Source organism: Triturus cristatus, chromosome 4_2 (genome assembly GCF_964204655.1).
Source record: "Triturus cristatus chromosome 4_2, aTriCri1.1, whole genome shotgun sequence".
In the NCBI taxonomy this organism is placed as follows: domain Eukaryota; kingdom Metazoa; phylum Chordata; class Amphibia; order Caudata; family Salamandridae; genus Triturus; species Triturus cristatus.
Window position 1 is genome coordinate 689,129,420 of NC_140586.1, and position 15,758 is coordinate 689,145,177.

At 43.0% G+C, this 15,758-nt stretch overlaps 1 protein-coding gene across 2 annotated transcripts in view; it reads left to right on the plus strand.

The window, feature by feature from the left end:
- PLPP3 (phospholipid phosphatase 3) overlaps window positions 1-15,520 on the plus strand; it is an 83,793-nt gene extending 68,273 nt beyond the window's left edge. Inside the window, exon 6 of one of the 2 annotated variants that reach the window (XM_085602516.1) lies at window positions 15,213-15,520. In XM_085602516.1, coding sequence (XP_085458642.1) covers window positions 15,213-15,335 — 123 coding nt within the window. In that variant the 3' untranslated portion in view covers window positions 15,336-15,520. The remainder of the gene's footprint in view (window positions 1-15,212) is intronic. The other variant, XM_085602515.1, reaches the window with a different exon arrangement.
- Window positions 15,521-15,758: the final 238 nt, after the last annotated feature.

The window sequence follows — 15,758 nt, forward strand, 5'->3', positions numbered from 1 at the left end:
GCTGATATATATATTTTTATACAGCTATTTAAATAAATTTAGCAATAGGTCTTTTTCTATGTACTTTTTCCGCAAACATATGAATGACGTCTTTAGTCATTTCTATATTCTTATATTTTATTGCTTTCATACATTTAATGCCTATCGGATATGATTGCTAAAAAAGAAATATAAATCACAAGCTTACCTGGGCCAGCCCTATTGTCTTTGCCAATGCTTGTTTCATGGGCTTTCTTTTATACTGTTGTGTAGAACACGTGCAAGGTAGGTCTACACTAAACATGACGTTTTCAGAAAGAGGAAAGCATAGGTTTTACAGGTTCACACAGACTTCCTCCTGTTTCGCTGCAGCTTTTGTTAAAGCCCAAAGGAAATGAATGATCGCAACACATGAAAGTTTCTTACGGTTACCATTAGCCAGACTCGGACTTAACTTCGTTTTTAAAAGACCAAGAGGCTAGCCAACTTGTTCTAACCAAATGCCTGACATGTGCCAGCAGGTCTGGCCCTGTGGCTACGGCAGTGTGAGAAGAGAAAGTATTTCCAAGCCTTATTTGGAGCGATCTTTGGAAAGTAAAGACTGGCTCGTGTTTTTGAAAGCCGCGTGCATATAATCAATTGGCAGCACTGTGGCGCATTGCTTAGCAACATTACGGCTTTCGTCATTGTCATCTGCCTGACAGAGAAGATGTTAGGCATGAATGTTTTCCTTCTTTTAACTTTTTATCAAGACTAGAGGGAGGTATATGATACTACACCCCCTCACTATGTCAGAGAGATGGGTTCTGGAAATCCCGCTTCCTGGAATTCAGTTGAGTAAATACATCTGTATGTGTTTCCCCATCTTTTGCATCACACACTTTACGTCACTGGAACGTGCAGGCAAATCAATTTGTATTTTGAAATTCTGAAAACATGTTTGGCCCTGCTGGCATGGTTTATTCAGGATAATCCGTTGATTACAGTCGATGAACGCTGACAATTTTAGAAAATCAGGGGCATATGTACAAGCCAGTGACGGCGCTTAATGCCGCGCTCCACCACTTCTGAAACGCAGGGCTGCACTGTATTTACAACATTAAGGTGCAGCCCTGCACTTGTGGTAAATGTAGCTGTCTAGAGCCATCGCAGGCACTCTTGCAGCATTGAGCAAGGGTGCCTGCGTTGCAGGGTAAGATTGTTTATGTGCAGGAAGGTGTCCCTTCCTGCACATAAACAATCAGCAATAAAGTATTTCTCCTTGTTTCCCCAGGGTAAGACCAGGTTTTCCCTGGTCTTAATTTTGGCACTGCTCCATATTTACACCACACTTGTAAATATGGGGCAGCGTCAAGGGCAATGGGTGTTGCGGCGGAACGCCCAGCGCAACACCCATTGCCCAGCCCTTTCACGCTAAGTATAGCATGAAAGGGGCCTTATTTACAAGGCAGCGTTAAGCCACGTTAAGTGGCTTAACACTGCCCAGTAAACAAGGCATATCCTGTTTCGCCAACACAACATCAAAAAAAGTGACGTTATGGTGGCGATAGGGACTTGTAAATATGCCCCTAGATTTCTTAAATGTGTGTTTCTTGTGTGAGACCCAGCCGCGGCCCGTGGAGGGAGTTCCGTGGGGCGGTAAGGCGGGGCGGGGGAGGGGCAGGGTGGGGGGTTCTAAAAACCAGAATATGGATAATTACAGGTAAGTAAACAATTAAATAAATAAAACAAATTTCGTAGCGCGCGCTGCATCGCATTTTGCATATTCCGGTTTTTAGAACCCCCCACCCTGCCCCTCCCCCGCTCCGCCTTACCGCCCCACGGAACTCCCTCCACGGGCCGCGGCTGGTGGGACCTTCTTTGTCTAGAGTTAAAACTAGGTTGAATCAGGTTTTCACAGGTATCTTTCTGTGAGCAATAGCATATTCCCGCCTGACTCGAGAAGAAAAAAAATAATGATAATGCGAACCATTGACATTCACGGCTTGAAGCGGAGTTTATAAACAGCGACACTGGAGTTAAGGATGCTCGTGCAGACGTTTCTACATTTCCTGTTCACTGACAGCTCCAAATCGGATGCTGCCGTTGTTGACCCTGTGGCGGATAGCATGTTGTGGACGGAGGTGGGAAGGGACCGAGAAGTGTGTTGCCAGTAGGGTGCAGTCCCATGATGAAATAAACCTGCCTAGGAAACAGCTGCCTGGGAATTTCATAAACATTCATTGTTTGCCCTCTTATCTCAGTCCACACTCTGGCTCTATGCTATAATTAGTCTGGCCAGCATTTTGTGTTGGAACTCAGTTTATACTGTACACGGCTTGGCACCAAAGGCATAGCGTAACCGTTCCTGATGTAATAATTTTAGGGCGGGCACACTGTTGTTCTTGCTTAGTAGAACACTTTGCCAAAGGAACTGGGTGTAAGATTGTTCCAAATACTACATACAACTTAAATAGAGCCCAGTGAGAAACCTAATCAGAGTGTATCGCCTAAGGGTGCACATGTCGTATGTGGAAATGAAGGTGACCAATCACAGACACTCCTTCCAGTCCTGAATATTTCACCTACAAATCATCATTATGAGGTGTGTCAATCTAATTTGGTCAGTGGAAGCAAACCAAGACTACAACACCCAGAATGCCTTAGGCTGGAATGCAAACGCCACAAACAAAAAACTAGGTCTGTAATGTCTTGGAGTGATGTAGTCACACTGGTGAAAATAAACTTCACCTAACTTGTTTCCAATATCTGTGAAACAAATAACTCATAACATAGAATGCATATGTCAGGTGCACCAATAATAATTGACTTTATACTCACGCCTACTAAGGCAATGAACCTTTACTACCTACCTTACTAGCCTTTCCTGGTGTAGCTCATAGGTGAGAATTAGAATGGTTAACACCTATGTTGTAAAAACAAAATACACATGTGTGCTCTCTCTCATCCCTCCTGGCTAAAATAACCTACAAATATTCACAGGAGTGATGATATGTAGTGCTTCCATCTGTCTAAGTCTACTCCTAGGTGCCCCAATTTAAGAAAACCTTCTTCAGAGCAAGTCCCTATATCTTCTTGTGCCTCAGATCCTTCCTCTACCAGTGACTACAGCCAGGGCTTTGCTAACAGACTAGGTTTATAGGACAGACAGCAAGTATACTTATGCATTATTTCTTGTAATTTATTTTTATTGGGCCTTTTGACGATATTTTAATACACGGTACAAAAGGGGGTGGTGATGGACGGAGCATCAGAACCAATCAAACACTCACACCCAGTCAACAGATCTGGGTTTGATCCATCACCGTTCTTTAGCCCACTCTGCCACCCCAGTTCAGACATGGCCATATGCAAATCAGTCTGACCGTGTTCCTCATGGGAACAGTCTAGCCCGAATGGCATGGTGAGCAATAAAACGATGGATTTAGGCCCAGATCTCTGTACTGGGGTGAATGTATGACATTGTTCTGCATTCTGTCCATCAATTGTTATTTTTGCATTTGTCACCCCGAGTGGGAAGGGTATGCCCAGACGTGGGTCCCTTGCTCTCCATGCCACTGGAATCAAGCTATTCTGGCTAAAGAGGGGTGAAACCGGTCCTAGGATGCTTGTTTCCAGTCCTGAGAGGACCTGGCTTGGCAGTTCGGGCTGGACTGTTCCCATGAGGCACAGGGTCAAGACTGATTTGCATATGGCTGGGTTCAAAATGGAACAGCATGGTGAGCAAAAAAACGATGGATTTAGGCCCAGATCTCTGTACTGGGGTGAATGTATGACATTGTTCTGCATTCTGTCCATCAATTGTTGTTTTTGATATTTTAATACACACCATTAAAAGTAAAATTACCATAGTCAATTTTATACAACCTTTATTAACATCGATGTAATTGTCCCACGTCTTCTGCAACCTGCATGAGATGGGCTGGGGCTGATTCATGATCCTTTCTGGAGTGCAGTCTCCCCATCCTGTACTGGAGGACAAAAACAAGTATTTACCCTTGCAGATTTCAAGATGAAATTCTGAGTGACAGTCGAGTTGAGAAGTCATTGTACCGACTACCTTCTGCATCTGCACACGTGGAACCATTAATCTGATGGCCCCACTTACACATGACAAATCATTTTGAATCCTTTTAGTTTTGCTTGCCACCATATGTTTAAGTGGACAGAATATATTGAAGATAATTATGTACAATTTTTAGGTGTGTACACACACACACATGCACATGTACACACACCGTCCTCCAGCAGACTCCCAGAGCCAATGAAAGGCGGTGGATGAAATGACATACCAGAGGAGCTCAGGTCCCTACATTTGGTAGAATCAACAGAAGGTGATGATGAGATTTGAGGTGTAGGGTAAGATTGTCACTGTGGAAGGAGCTCTGGCGGAAGAGTAGCAGTAGTCAGTCTGTAATTCTTTGGCTAGAAAAAAGAAGAAAACAAAGATAATATCAACCTGCTGTGGAATAAAAATGAAGTGCATGAGTTAATCCTGTAGTGAGATCATATGTGAGTCAGGAGAAGAGCCAGGACATTGTGCAAAAAAGCAGATGTACAACAGAAGAAGGTAATTGTAGCTGAAGGACTCAGTCAATCCAGCCTTCATTCCAAAGTGAGGTCCCACCCACAAAAAGAATGCTGGGCAACATTTAGAACTATTCTAGCCAAGGGTAGTGGTCCGAAAGGCAAAGCAGTAGAAATGGAGAACATATTTCCATGCGAAACAGAGAGCAAAACTGTGGTAATCAGGGGCAGGTGTTCGGATCCCACCACTTCAGCGAGGGAGTCTAGCAGCAGAATAGGTCGAAAACAACCTTCATGATATTGAGTCAGTCTGAAATGGGAGGGCCTTGGTCTGCAATAGCCCTTCCTGCTTTACTGTTTACTTGCTGTATTACCCCAGATGAAGATTATGGCAGATGTGTACATGCAATGCATGTTTACAAATAGAACTGTAAACTATTTGAGACATGTATGGCTCTGTAGTCCGTAAATATAAGTCATGCTGCACATATGTTACCAATGTCAACCAAGGACCCGGAGGCTATGTATCCATACTTGGTAAGATATGACTTTGTGGCGACGAGGTTACCTTGTGTCAGTGAGAGGCCCTGTGCTTGATCCCTGGATGTCAACACTTACAGGAAGGAACTCTTAAATACGTAAATGCAAACAGACCGCACTTAAAAGTCCTACTCAAGTGAGTGCTCCAGGAGACCTTCAGTTCCAGGAACGAACTCTTGCCTTAGGCTTCTGTGGTCCTTTTCCACATCCTCATTCATGTTACGCATAATAGGAAGGAAGGGGAACAATATCAAGACAGCCACAGTGTCTCTGCAGGTTTGTCTCATTTGAGTATGAAGACTCTTCCCTAAGAGGCAGATTAAAGGAAGCAATAATGTGCAATTCTAAAGACCACAATGAATTTCCCTGCGACATGTGAGCTTTAAGGGAGGGTTTCTTCAGAACTGCTTCTACAAGGCCATACCAGATGCAATTTGTAGGCTTTACAACTGTAAATAATATAAAATAAAAAAATATACATAACCTCAACCTCCACTAGATCATCTGCAGTACTATAGGCATAACTTTAATATGTGAGATTGCAGGCCCATAGTTACTCTCATATATAAACTTTCCCTAAAGTATAGGGATGAGCACATGTATGTAAATGTTCAGGTTTTCAAGCACGGCGTTAGCAAGATGCCATTTACTCCCAGTGTTGGCAAGTAAGTGACCAGAGACAGGGGAAATGTATGTATGCAATATGTGAATCTAATATAGGGGATCATGTAATTATACAGTTAGTTTTCTCACACCCAGCACTCCTCATGACTAACCTGCTCATAGACTGCTGGTGAGCTGTTGTCAGCAGCAGGTAGCAAGCAGGTTGGATAAATGTAGATATCATGAGGGGGAAACTGGCTCATTGAAACAGGTATTGTAAATAACTAAAATGTTATTATGTCACCAAAAAGTTGTTATGCTCTTATTTGGTTTAGAAATATATATTTAGTCAAAGATATGTGGCTTGGTGACTTGTCAGCTTTGGGACCAGAAAACCTGAATTCTAGCCTTGGCTTTGACAACTGCCATAACCGGATTGTCGAGGGAAAACACCCTATGTACATTAATCAGATGAATAAAAAGCGTCAGATATGCTGGTACACACAGACGGGAAATACTCCCTGGTAGGAGTAACCTTTTACTTAGCAAGCAAATCACAATTTCACATAAAACTTGTTAAAACTCCTAAGGGAAAGGAAATTGGACAAAATAAGTTTAACATAAAATAGAACAAAAAGTATCAACCCATCTCCAAGAGTATAGGCACGTAGGTTCCATATACTAAGTGTTGCAATCAAGAATGCCCAATCTCCCAAGGAGGAGTGTGTTATTTGTAAAATAAAGGAAGGAACTGAAGGAAGTTCACCTTTGGACGGTCACTCGTGTGTGCAGATACAGAGCCTCAACATCTTGGAGATGCTTGTAGATCTCAAAGACTGTCCATAAACGCTGATGATCACAGGAGTCGTGTTCAAATGGCCGATACCGCGAGTGAGTCCAGAAAGCAAGAAACTCGTTTCAGTGTTCTCGACTGTGTTTTCTGCACACACATGAACCTCTTAGATACCAGGGCAATCATTTATTAATATAAAGCCATAGTTCATTGACCCAAGGTACTGATCTGAAAGTAGGAGTTTACCATAAGATGTTAATAGCCCGACTCACCCACGGTAGCTATGTGTGCTCTTATCCAAGGCAACAGTCGTAGAGAACTTTCAGAATATTCATCTTTGTTGCAGGGAGTGCTTGGAGACTATAACCACAAGAATGTTTTCTTGAATTGTGAGGTTACAGGTCTTAGATTTGGATTTTATCTTTTTAGGTCTTGCCTATGGGCTGCTTTTATCTGTCTGTCATCTTAGACCTATTGTGGACAATACCAGTATTTAAAGTGGGTCGGGTCAGCCCATTGCTTACCATTCGTTGGAATTCTATTCAATCACATTTGCTTGCTTCTTATTTGATGGCTTTCCTTCCTCTTCTTGTTTGTCCGTCCCTGGGAGCACAACGTCTAGTCTGCATTGGCAAAAGACAGACCAATGTTTGTTAGATTAGTAAATAAAGGTATTGTTTGACAGTCACCTACTGTTCTGTGACACTCATTACCGACCCCGTAGTTCTACACCAATTTTTCATCTTTATTTATAAATGTTCTTATGAAAATCAGTAGGGCAACAAACACTAAGTCCATTGCAAAGCCATCTTCTAAAATATTCTTTTCTGCAGAGCTGTCTGCTTCCAGAGCTAATATCCACAGTTGTAATATACGGGACTTGGTCAAAAACAAAGGTTTCCAAAGGAATCGTTTCCAGCAAAGCTGCGTGCGATTTTTCTCCCCACCATGTATTCGTCTCCGACGGATTTCTCCTAATGTTTCTCGCAAGAAAAAACAAAATAGTCACCACTCTGGTCATGGAAATCTTACACAATACGTGAAGTAACAAGCTCGCCCTCCATTTCCGGGAAGCGACCAGATAACCTTTGACCTGTGTGAAGTCATGCTGCTGCGTCACTCACGCCGCCCAATTGTGTCTGCTGGATGACTCCCCTGTAAGCATCACGTGGCACGTGGCAGCGAAGTTTCCCAGAAGGACTAAAAGAGCCCACTCTGAGCACATTATTAAGCGGCAATAATGGCCTCTGAGTCCAGCAGTATATCTGATATCATTTCCCAAAAATGCCAAGCTCCATGCCCCAGTGCCTGTAGTGGCCACCGCAGTTAAACACAAGCCACTTTGTGTGCCACACTGCTGAATTGACAAGCGAAGGGCATTTATTTATTGTAGGCTCATGAGAGTAATAAAACCCTGAAGTTGATTTCATGCCTGCAGAAGGAAAAACATTTAATGCACATTAATTGGTGTACATGTACAGAGTGTCATTTCATTTCGGTAGTAACACGGATTGAAGTTTTTTTGTGGAGTAAAGCATTTGGTGCTGAATGGTGGTTTTGTGTGTGTGTCTGGAGGTGCTTGCGAATACTTCCTCATTAATGTTTTTAATTGCGACACACAGTGGATTCCCCTTCTCTTGCCACTTCCAGGATTATTATCAGAAAGATGCGAGATTAAGGCTATCGCGAGGACACAGCAGCAATTCAGAGCTGTGACCACAGTGTAAATACACAATAGTGGAAAGAAAGCTTTGTCTGCCAAAGCATGGGCGAAAGACATCTATCAGGTTTTTGCCAGCTGAGGCGTTCCAATGCAAACAAGCATTGGCACAGACAATATGTCTTGCTTTTTGGACCTGTTGGCTTTGCCTATGGTTTTGGCCATTCTGCACATTGATCCTGCACAACATGGCTAATAAACAGGGGGAAAAAACGAGGCAGCTGGCTTCATCATTTTGTGACAGGTGCACTAAACATAATGGGTGGGTGGAAAGACAGCAGGTGGGGTAAGCAACATGGAGGGTGTACACACGGAGGTTTCGGAAGCAACACAAGGGTGGGGGAAGCAAATGGAGACAGAGCAACGCGCAACATGGAATTAAAGCGCACTGGAGAGCGGCTCGAAGGGTGGAACCCTATAAAAGTGAAAGCATATGTAACTGGGACTCCATGGATAAAGTTGTAGAAAATTACATTTTTAGAATGTTATGAAAAGAAATGCACTGAGAGAAGCAATCAAACATGCTGCATATTAAAGCACATGCACTCTCATACAATGCTTTAAAAAAAGTGTGTTTACGTTGTTTAAAATTTGATAGTGTTACCATTCAGAATTGAAATGTGCATGTAGGAGTATTGAAAACACCTGGATGAAATGGTTTAAAACTAATAGTACACAAAAGAGCAGATGGAGGGGTGAATCAGAATAAAACTATAAACACACTGAGAGCGTCTAGAAGGAAAAAGGTGTTGAAAGTAGAGCTTGTTTTCAAAAGAAATGTGCTGGGAGAAGTGGGAAAACGTAGAGAATATGGGAAACACAAGCACTCTGATGGAGTGCAGGTAGAAAATGAAAAATAATGTTCCGGAAAGGCAGACACTTGTGGATGGATAAAAAGAGTAAATCTAAGAAATGGTAAACAATCTATGTCCATGGGATGGACAAAGACTAGATGGATGGGCTGACACAAATAAAACCATTGAATAGAAAGCAAGAAAATAAGAGTGACAAAACAAAATTCCAAATGGAAAGAAAGGGCCGATCTTCTTTCCAGGTCAGCTATCAACATGTCCCAATAAGTCTTTCATGACCAGATAACTGCTCTGTCTGGCAGACTTCGAACAACAAGGATTGCTTTGTCTATAGAGTGCATTAATGAGAAAGAATCACGGGATGCAAACCCTTCCCTCTATCCCTCCACTATCCTTTTTCAATCCAGATAACAAACTCACATGTCCACCGCTCAAATTGATTTAATATCTCTCTATACTAATTTGCTACTAATCATTTTTGGGCTCCGAAGAAGCGTGCTACTTGCCATTAAAGCGCTTCAACACCTCATCAGGGGTAGTAAGCGCTATACAAAGGCAATTACAATTAAAATTGATAGCGCTAGGCAGAGCAGCAATCAAAGCTTCTAAGATATGGTGTTGCTGCCCTTTTCTCAAGTGCTGGCTCTTTTTCAGGCTGTCTAGTGCCACACACACGTTTGCACCTTTGTGTACAGGTGTATGCATCATGTGTAGCATGTGTTGTATAGCAAGGGAACTCTTCCAGTACAAAATACTATGCTTAGATATCCTATAAAACTTTTCCCACACTGTATGTGGGCTGTACAGTGTGCACCATACAGACAGTGTGTGAAAGTTCAGAAGCTGTAATTGTGGACTGACTTGCCATAGTTTCTGATTGTGAAACGGGACCCACAGAACGTTTGTCAGTAGGATGAACTGGTCTTTCATGTGATATCCTAGTGCATTCTGGTTGTTGAAGCCTTGCTGACACTTGAAAAGAGTAATTTGTAGGCGAAAAGTTCAGGGCTTGAGATAGTATCCGAACTGACCTGGAGTTCGGGGGGCGCGCCAACAGTGCAGGGTGCTGCACCTCCTCATAGGCGGGCCATGTTTTTGCTTAAGCGTGTGTTGAGCAAAATATGATTAAAAGGAACATTTAGATAAGAAAGTGAATCTATGGGAGAGGTGAAGCTGTGTCTGGCAAAACATTCTAATTGACAGAGGACAACAATACCCCATTTGGAAAATGCCCTTACAATTTGGGAACTAATGAAAAACCTGGATGCTGTGCAAAATGAATGACACACTCAGGCATAGACTTGCCAGCTGACTGACCGACTTCTTTCTTTTATTAAAACTGTCAAGCCCTCGGGGTTCATTCACGCTCTCAAGTAATTCCTTTGTAATGCTAAGCATTTAAAATGGAACAAAAACTTAAGGTTAATCCATCTTCCTTAAGAATCACCTTTGAAACAGAGCACCAATTCGGTTTAGGGAACTTCATGCGAGGCCTCCACCCTGTGAAAAATGAAAAGAAATGAAATTCTGACATGGAAATTAAATCCCCACATAGTTTGTGTTTCACATTCCAGGCCCTGCGCTGTCCAGTGTTCCCTGGGTGGGGCGCGCTGCGCACCTCCTGCAGGAAGTGGGCCAAGCCCAAGCTAACAACAGCCCCCGCGGGCTGGTCGGCATTGTGTAGAAAGGGCTATTGTTCAGACGCACGTAAATAGCTTTCTAACCCTGGAAGGTCGTGTTTTACGTCTGCAATGTTTGCGTAACCTTTGGTCGCAGTGGAACAGGGGCACCCGCCGAGCAGAAGCCGCCCAGGCCTATTACTGACAGAAATATGATAAAACCGCTCATTAAAGTTGCGATTTGAACTCACGAGCGAAAGCTGCCCTCCACGTCTATCCCTCTTCTCTTGGCATTAGGAGAGTTCTGGATGGGTGTGCTAAAAGTTGTGTGCTTTTCCTTGTCAATTGACATTTGTTTTACCGGCTTGTGTTTTGCCTCAGTGAACGGGGAGCCCTTTGCTCAGATTTTTGTCTCATACGAGGGTCATTTTGATAGTGAGTACCGAGAGCTTTATTCCCCAGACCCCTCGCTTCTCCAGGGCTCCGCCCTCCCTCTGTGAAACTTCATGACAGATTTTGAAGCAGCTTCTCTTGTGTAATTGTAGCAGCTGCCACTACTTAAGCCGCTAGATGGCGCCACATTTTGGAGGTGTCTTTTATCTTTCCCTTTGCATACTTGTTTTAAAACTGCTAAACAGGTGCTTGTGAACTGCGGCCTGGTGTGATGTAATTGATCTGGACACTTCAAAAATGTCCGCCATGTTTATGGGGTGGATGAATGCACCTTTTGCAAAACAATCTGTATGCCCCCTAAAAATGATATGTAAGTATCTATTTGGCTAGGCCGCCTCGGCCTTTTTGTTTGAATCTGCTGGAAAGAGTGAGTAAAAGAAAACACTTCCCGTCCCCCCAAAAACATCTGTACCTCACATGAACATCACAGGTTTGCATCTGATCAACAGGGCCCCCTCGGCCTTCTGCCTTTCAGTAAAATGAGCAAGTGAATGAATGAATGACCCCTCTCCGAAGACCTGTGTGTACCATGGAGATCTCAGATTTACATCTAATACTTTGAGGCATTTCACGTAACAAGCGTAATACAGAATGTTAGGATTTATGCAGAAATATGCCGGTGAGGCGTAAATTGTGCATGTCCAGGCCTTTACTTTACATATATATAACCCTGCATTTAGAGCATAGAGCATCACTTGAGGCATATCTATTGTTCATTCCTTGAACTGAGATATGGCTGCAGAGCCATGCCAGACCTCTTCCCTGCGGATCCTTCCCTCTGTAGGTAAGGGACAGCAGCTGTGACTACCCTCGCCCCAGCCCCCGTCTGGGTAGGATATGCCTTTATTTCCCCATTAACATGCTCTTTTACCGCGAGCTGATGTGTACGTTATATTGGTCACGGATGACGCAAAGGTCTGGCTTGTTTGGTCTATAAAGGCTTGCTTGAGTCTGGCAGGGTTTCTTCGAGGTTGTAAATGTATCTGTTTGTGCTGTATTGTCCCCCCCGCCGCTTCGGATTGATGGACGCTGCCCTTTAACATCCGGCAGTTTGTGTCACCGCAGTATACCGGAAGAGGCGGCCGCATATCTCTTCCTTCCATTTGTTCTCACGGGCCGGTCAGCATGACTAAAGCAGGTTTTTATAACCCTGGCGGTCATCGTCAAGGAGAGAAAGAGAGTCTGCCAGGGCTAATTATACCAGGGCTCTTGGTTTAGAAGTTTTTGTCTACACAGTCGTCAGAAGTGGCGCTGCAAGGACTGCAGTGAAAGGTATATTTTAGGAATGCATTGTATTGTAATTTATCATTTATATAGCGCTTACTACCCCAATGTGGGCAGTGAAGCGCTTTTCTACATGGCTAGGATGCTACACCATGTAGGGTGTGTGGTTGGTGGTGTGTTGCCTTTGTTTTGACCCAGTGTGGGAAGTGTTTCTATGTCGTGAGTGATACAGCGAGGTGGAGATATTGTATTATGAGACGTAGCGCTTAACACTGTGATGGATGCAGAAGTGTGAGAGGCGCACGCTTTATGGTTGTCAGTAAGCTGATAGCTTTGAACTGCCCAAGCGGTCCCTTGATAGTATGTCGCATGATCATAATCCACTAAACTGGTCACCAAGCTGGGTTGTCCTCTCTGAGATTTTTAGTTTAAAGTTTATGGTCCCTAGCAGACAGAGGTTGAAGGGCTCGAAAAAAACAGGAAATATTAAACAATACAAACATGTTGACATGTATCTCTGCGAAACTAGTTAAGGGCGTATAACTAGCAACACTGATCGGTCCTTGTTAAAAGCACAAATTAAAGACTACACACAACTAAAAAATAACTACTGCAAAGCGCAGCAGAAAATATCTGATAACAGGTAAGTCCATTAATGCTCATCTAACAGAGGCGAAATGGTCATGTTGCTAAGTTATTGTCTAAGGCATCAGAACACTTGAGTGCTGATGCGGACTTCACTTCCACATTTCACCCAATTGTGCAACTCCCAGAACATCAGTCTTGTGTGACAGTATTGCCTCATTCTCTTGTCATTTTACACCTGTTAACATAGTGTGGGCAAGTATTTCACCTCATCAGTGAACTTTAACACCTAAATACAGTAATCAGCAAATGTAAGGAGACCAGGTAACCTTTGGAGAAGGGCTTATTCACTGTACGGCAACATGTGGATCTGCATTTTCAGTTACATTTATTGTGTTTTGAGTGTGGAAAATCCATAAATACGTGGTAAAGGACACAGAATCGTACAATTCCAGTGGCCCTCTATATACCTCATCTATTTACGTATTGAGTTTGATAATACATCAAATTTCACCCTACCCCATTCCCCCCCCAGCTTTAGAGGTCTAATCTCTTTAGTAAGCTGCATTTTGTGGTAAATGCATCTGATAGAGGGAAAACATGACATGTACTATAGTATTGGTACCTGTGCACCGTAAACCTCTTTCAAGTTGACTGAAGGATAATAATTAGTAGTGAGGCAGGTGGGTCCAGAGGTAGTGAATTACACGATCAGTTAATGGTCTGTGCCTTTGTTTCATAAATGTAGTTATGTTATGTTATGTTATGTTAAATGGTTTTCATAGAGCGTACAACTCACCCTGGGGCATCTAGGCGCTAACTAGGAGAATGTACTGAGGATAAAAAGATCCGGATAGCGAAAGAAGTGTCCAATTAGAACAGAAACGCTTTCAGCTGTTTCCTGAAAGTGCTTAGCATTGGAATTTTACGTACAGCTAGAGGGAGCTTATTCCAATAACTTGGCGCTAGATATGAGAAAGCTCTACCTCCGGTGCGAGTAAGGCGAATTCTGGGAACCTGGAGAAGATCTAAAGTGCTGGATCTAAGTATTCTACTAGGAGAATACTTTAATAGTTTTTTACGCAGATAGAGAGGGCCTCTTTCATTCAGAGCATTATATGTACGACAGCAGATCTTAAAAAAGGATCTGTTCTGTTCTGTTAGTGCATCTAAAAGTCCACTGGGGATGTAAACTCCTGCATGTCATTTATCTACAGAGCACTAGTTAGAACATTGCAATGATGGGAGCTCCACTGAAGACAGTGAAGTGGAGCAGGACTAATAATGCCCGGCATATTCCTTCTGCTCCAAAATTCATTCCAGTGTTTGTCATTCTGTCTCTCTCTCTGTATAATTTAGAGCATTCTTCCTTTAGTGGGTCGAATGCTATAATAGCCTTAAAGCCCTTCTACCTCATGCGATATCAGCTGTTAAAGGCCCTCTCCTTCCCTGTGGTTCAGGCCTATAACTTGCATTTGGGCCCTTCAACAACCAGTATAGCCCTCAACAGCTTTCTATAAGTATATATATTATGGTAGAAAAATAGTGCTCAAAATAACATATTTAATTTTCTTGATGTAGTTAAACTGGCATGAAATAGACGTGGCTGGTGTTTGTTTCAAATCTACCCAATAAGGCACTATGTGGAAGAGTAGCATGTGCTCAGTTGTACAGCCAGGAGGGTTTGAATGTAGCCACTCTTTTCTCCATGGCATGTCTTCCAATTTCTTTATTACCGAAAGTAAAATAAACATTCTAGTACGTTGAACCACACAATACACGAACCATAGGAATCGCCAGGGATCATAGGTGCTATGTAGTTTGCTCTTAGGTAGCCCTGCGACTGCCATTCAAGCCCCTGGTCTCAGGGTTTATGCACGCGGGAAGAGGAACAGAAAGGAAGTTAGGCTGAAGATGTCCAGTTTAATTTATGTAGTCTCCACTACATCCCCCATAATATTACCCACACGACTCTTCTCCCCACAATGCACGACTAACTCAAGGTCTCGGCTTCTACGCCTTCAAAATGTTCAATAAGTAAAACTCATTAAGATTATATATCCCACGCATATGAAACTGGCTCCAGGTCCACATTCTTCAGACCATTGAAGGCCCTTTGCATGTTTTCCAGTGGCACAGTTCTTATCAGGATTAATTTGTTGGCAAATCATTACGTTTGCTCATGATCACAGTGATTAAGAAAGGAAATGGCACTCGAGTACCATATTTATTCATCTTAGTTCAGTTTGCACGATAAGGCTCAATTAGCTGTGTCAATTTATAAAAGTATTTAATTTTGTTTGGGCAATGTTGGGTAATAAATTTGCTTTAATTAAACATCTTAAATTCATTTACAGGTCTTTTATGTGTCGGACCTCTTCAAGCCCAAGGCAAAGACCTCCCTGCCTCCTCCAATCAAGAGGGACAACCTTACACCTGTGGACATCATTGAGCGAAATAACCACCACAACATGGTGTAACATGCACAGGACCTGCTTGCGAAAGGACTGCTGAAGGCAACTGATGGTTGCCCTCAAATCTCATCAGACAGTAGAATGTAGGGAGAGACCTCTCTTTTACCCACACAAGTGACGTCTGCCATGAGGCCTTCAGTTCACAACTATGCAGGACATGGGTGGCCATCATTTTCAACTGAAAAAAAAAATACAAATGGAGCCAGAGTTCAGGACGTGCAATTAGGTGTCAAGTGCTCATGTTATAGTGACCACTGCATTTGATATGCCATAAAGAGCTGTGAACTTTTATAGAGAGCAAGTCGTCTGTCTATGCGGGAACAATTCTTTGCAGTCAGCAGGCTGAAATTAAAATATAGCACTATGTAGAAACGATGTAGCACTGAATTGGGTGTTGGGATTTGCTCTCTGGAGTCACCGCTCTCTTCC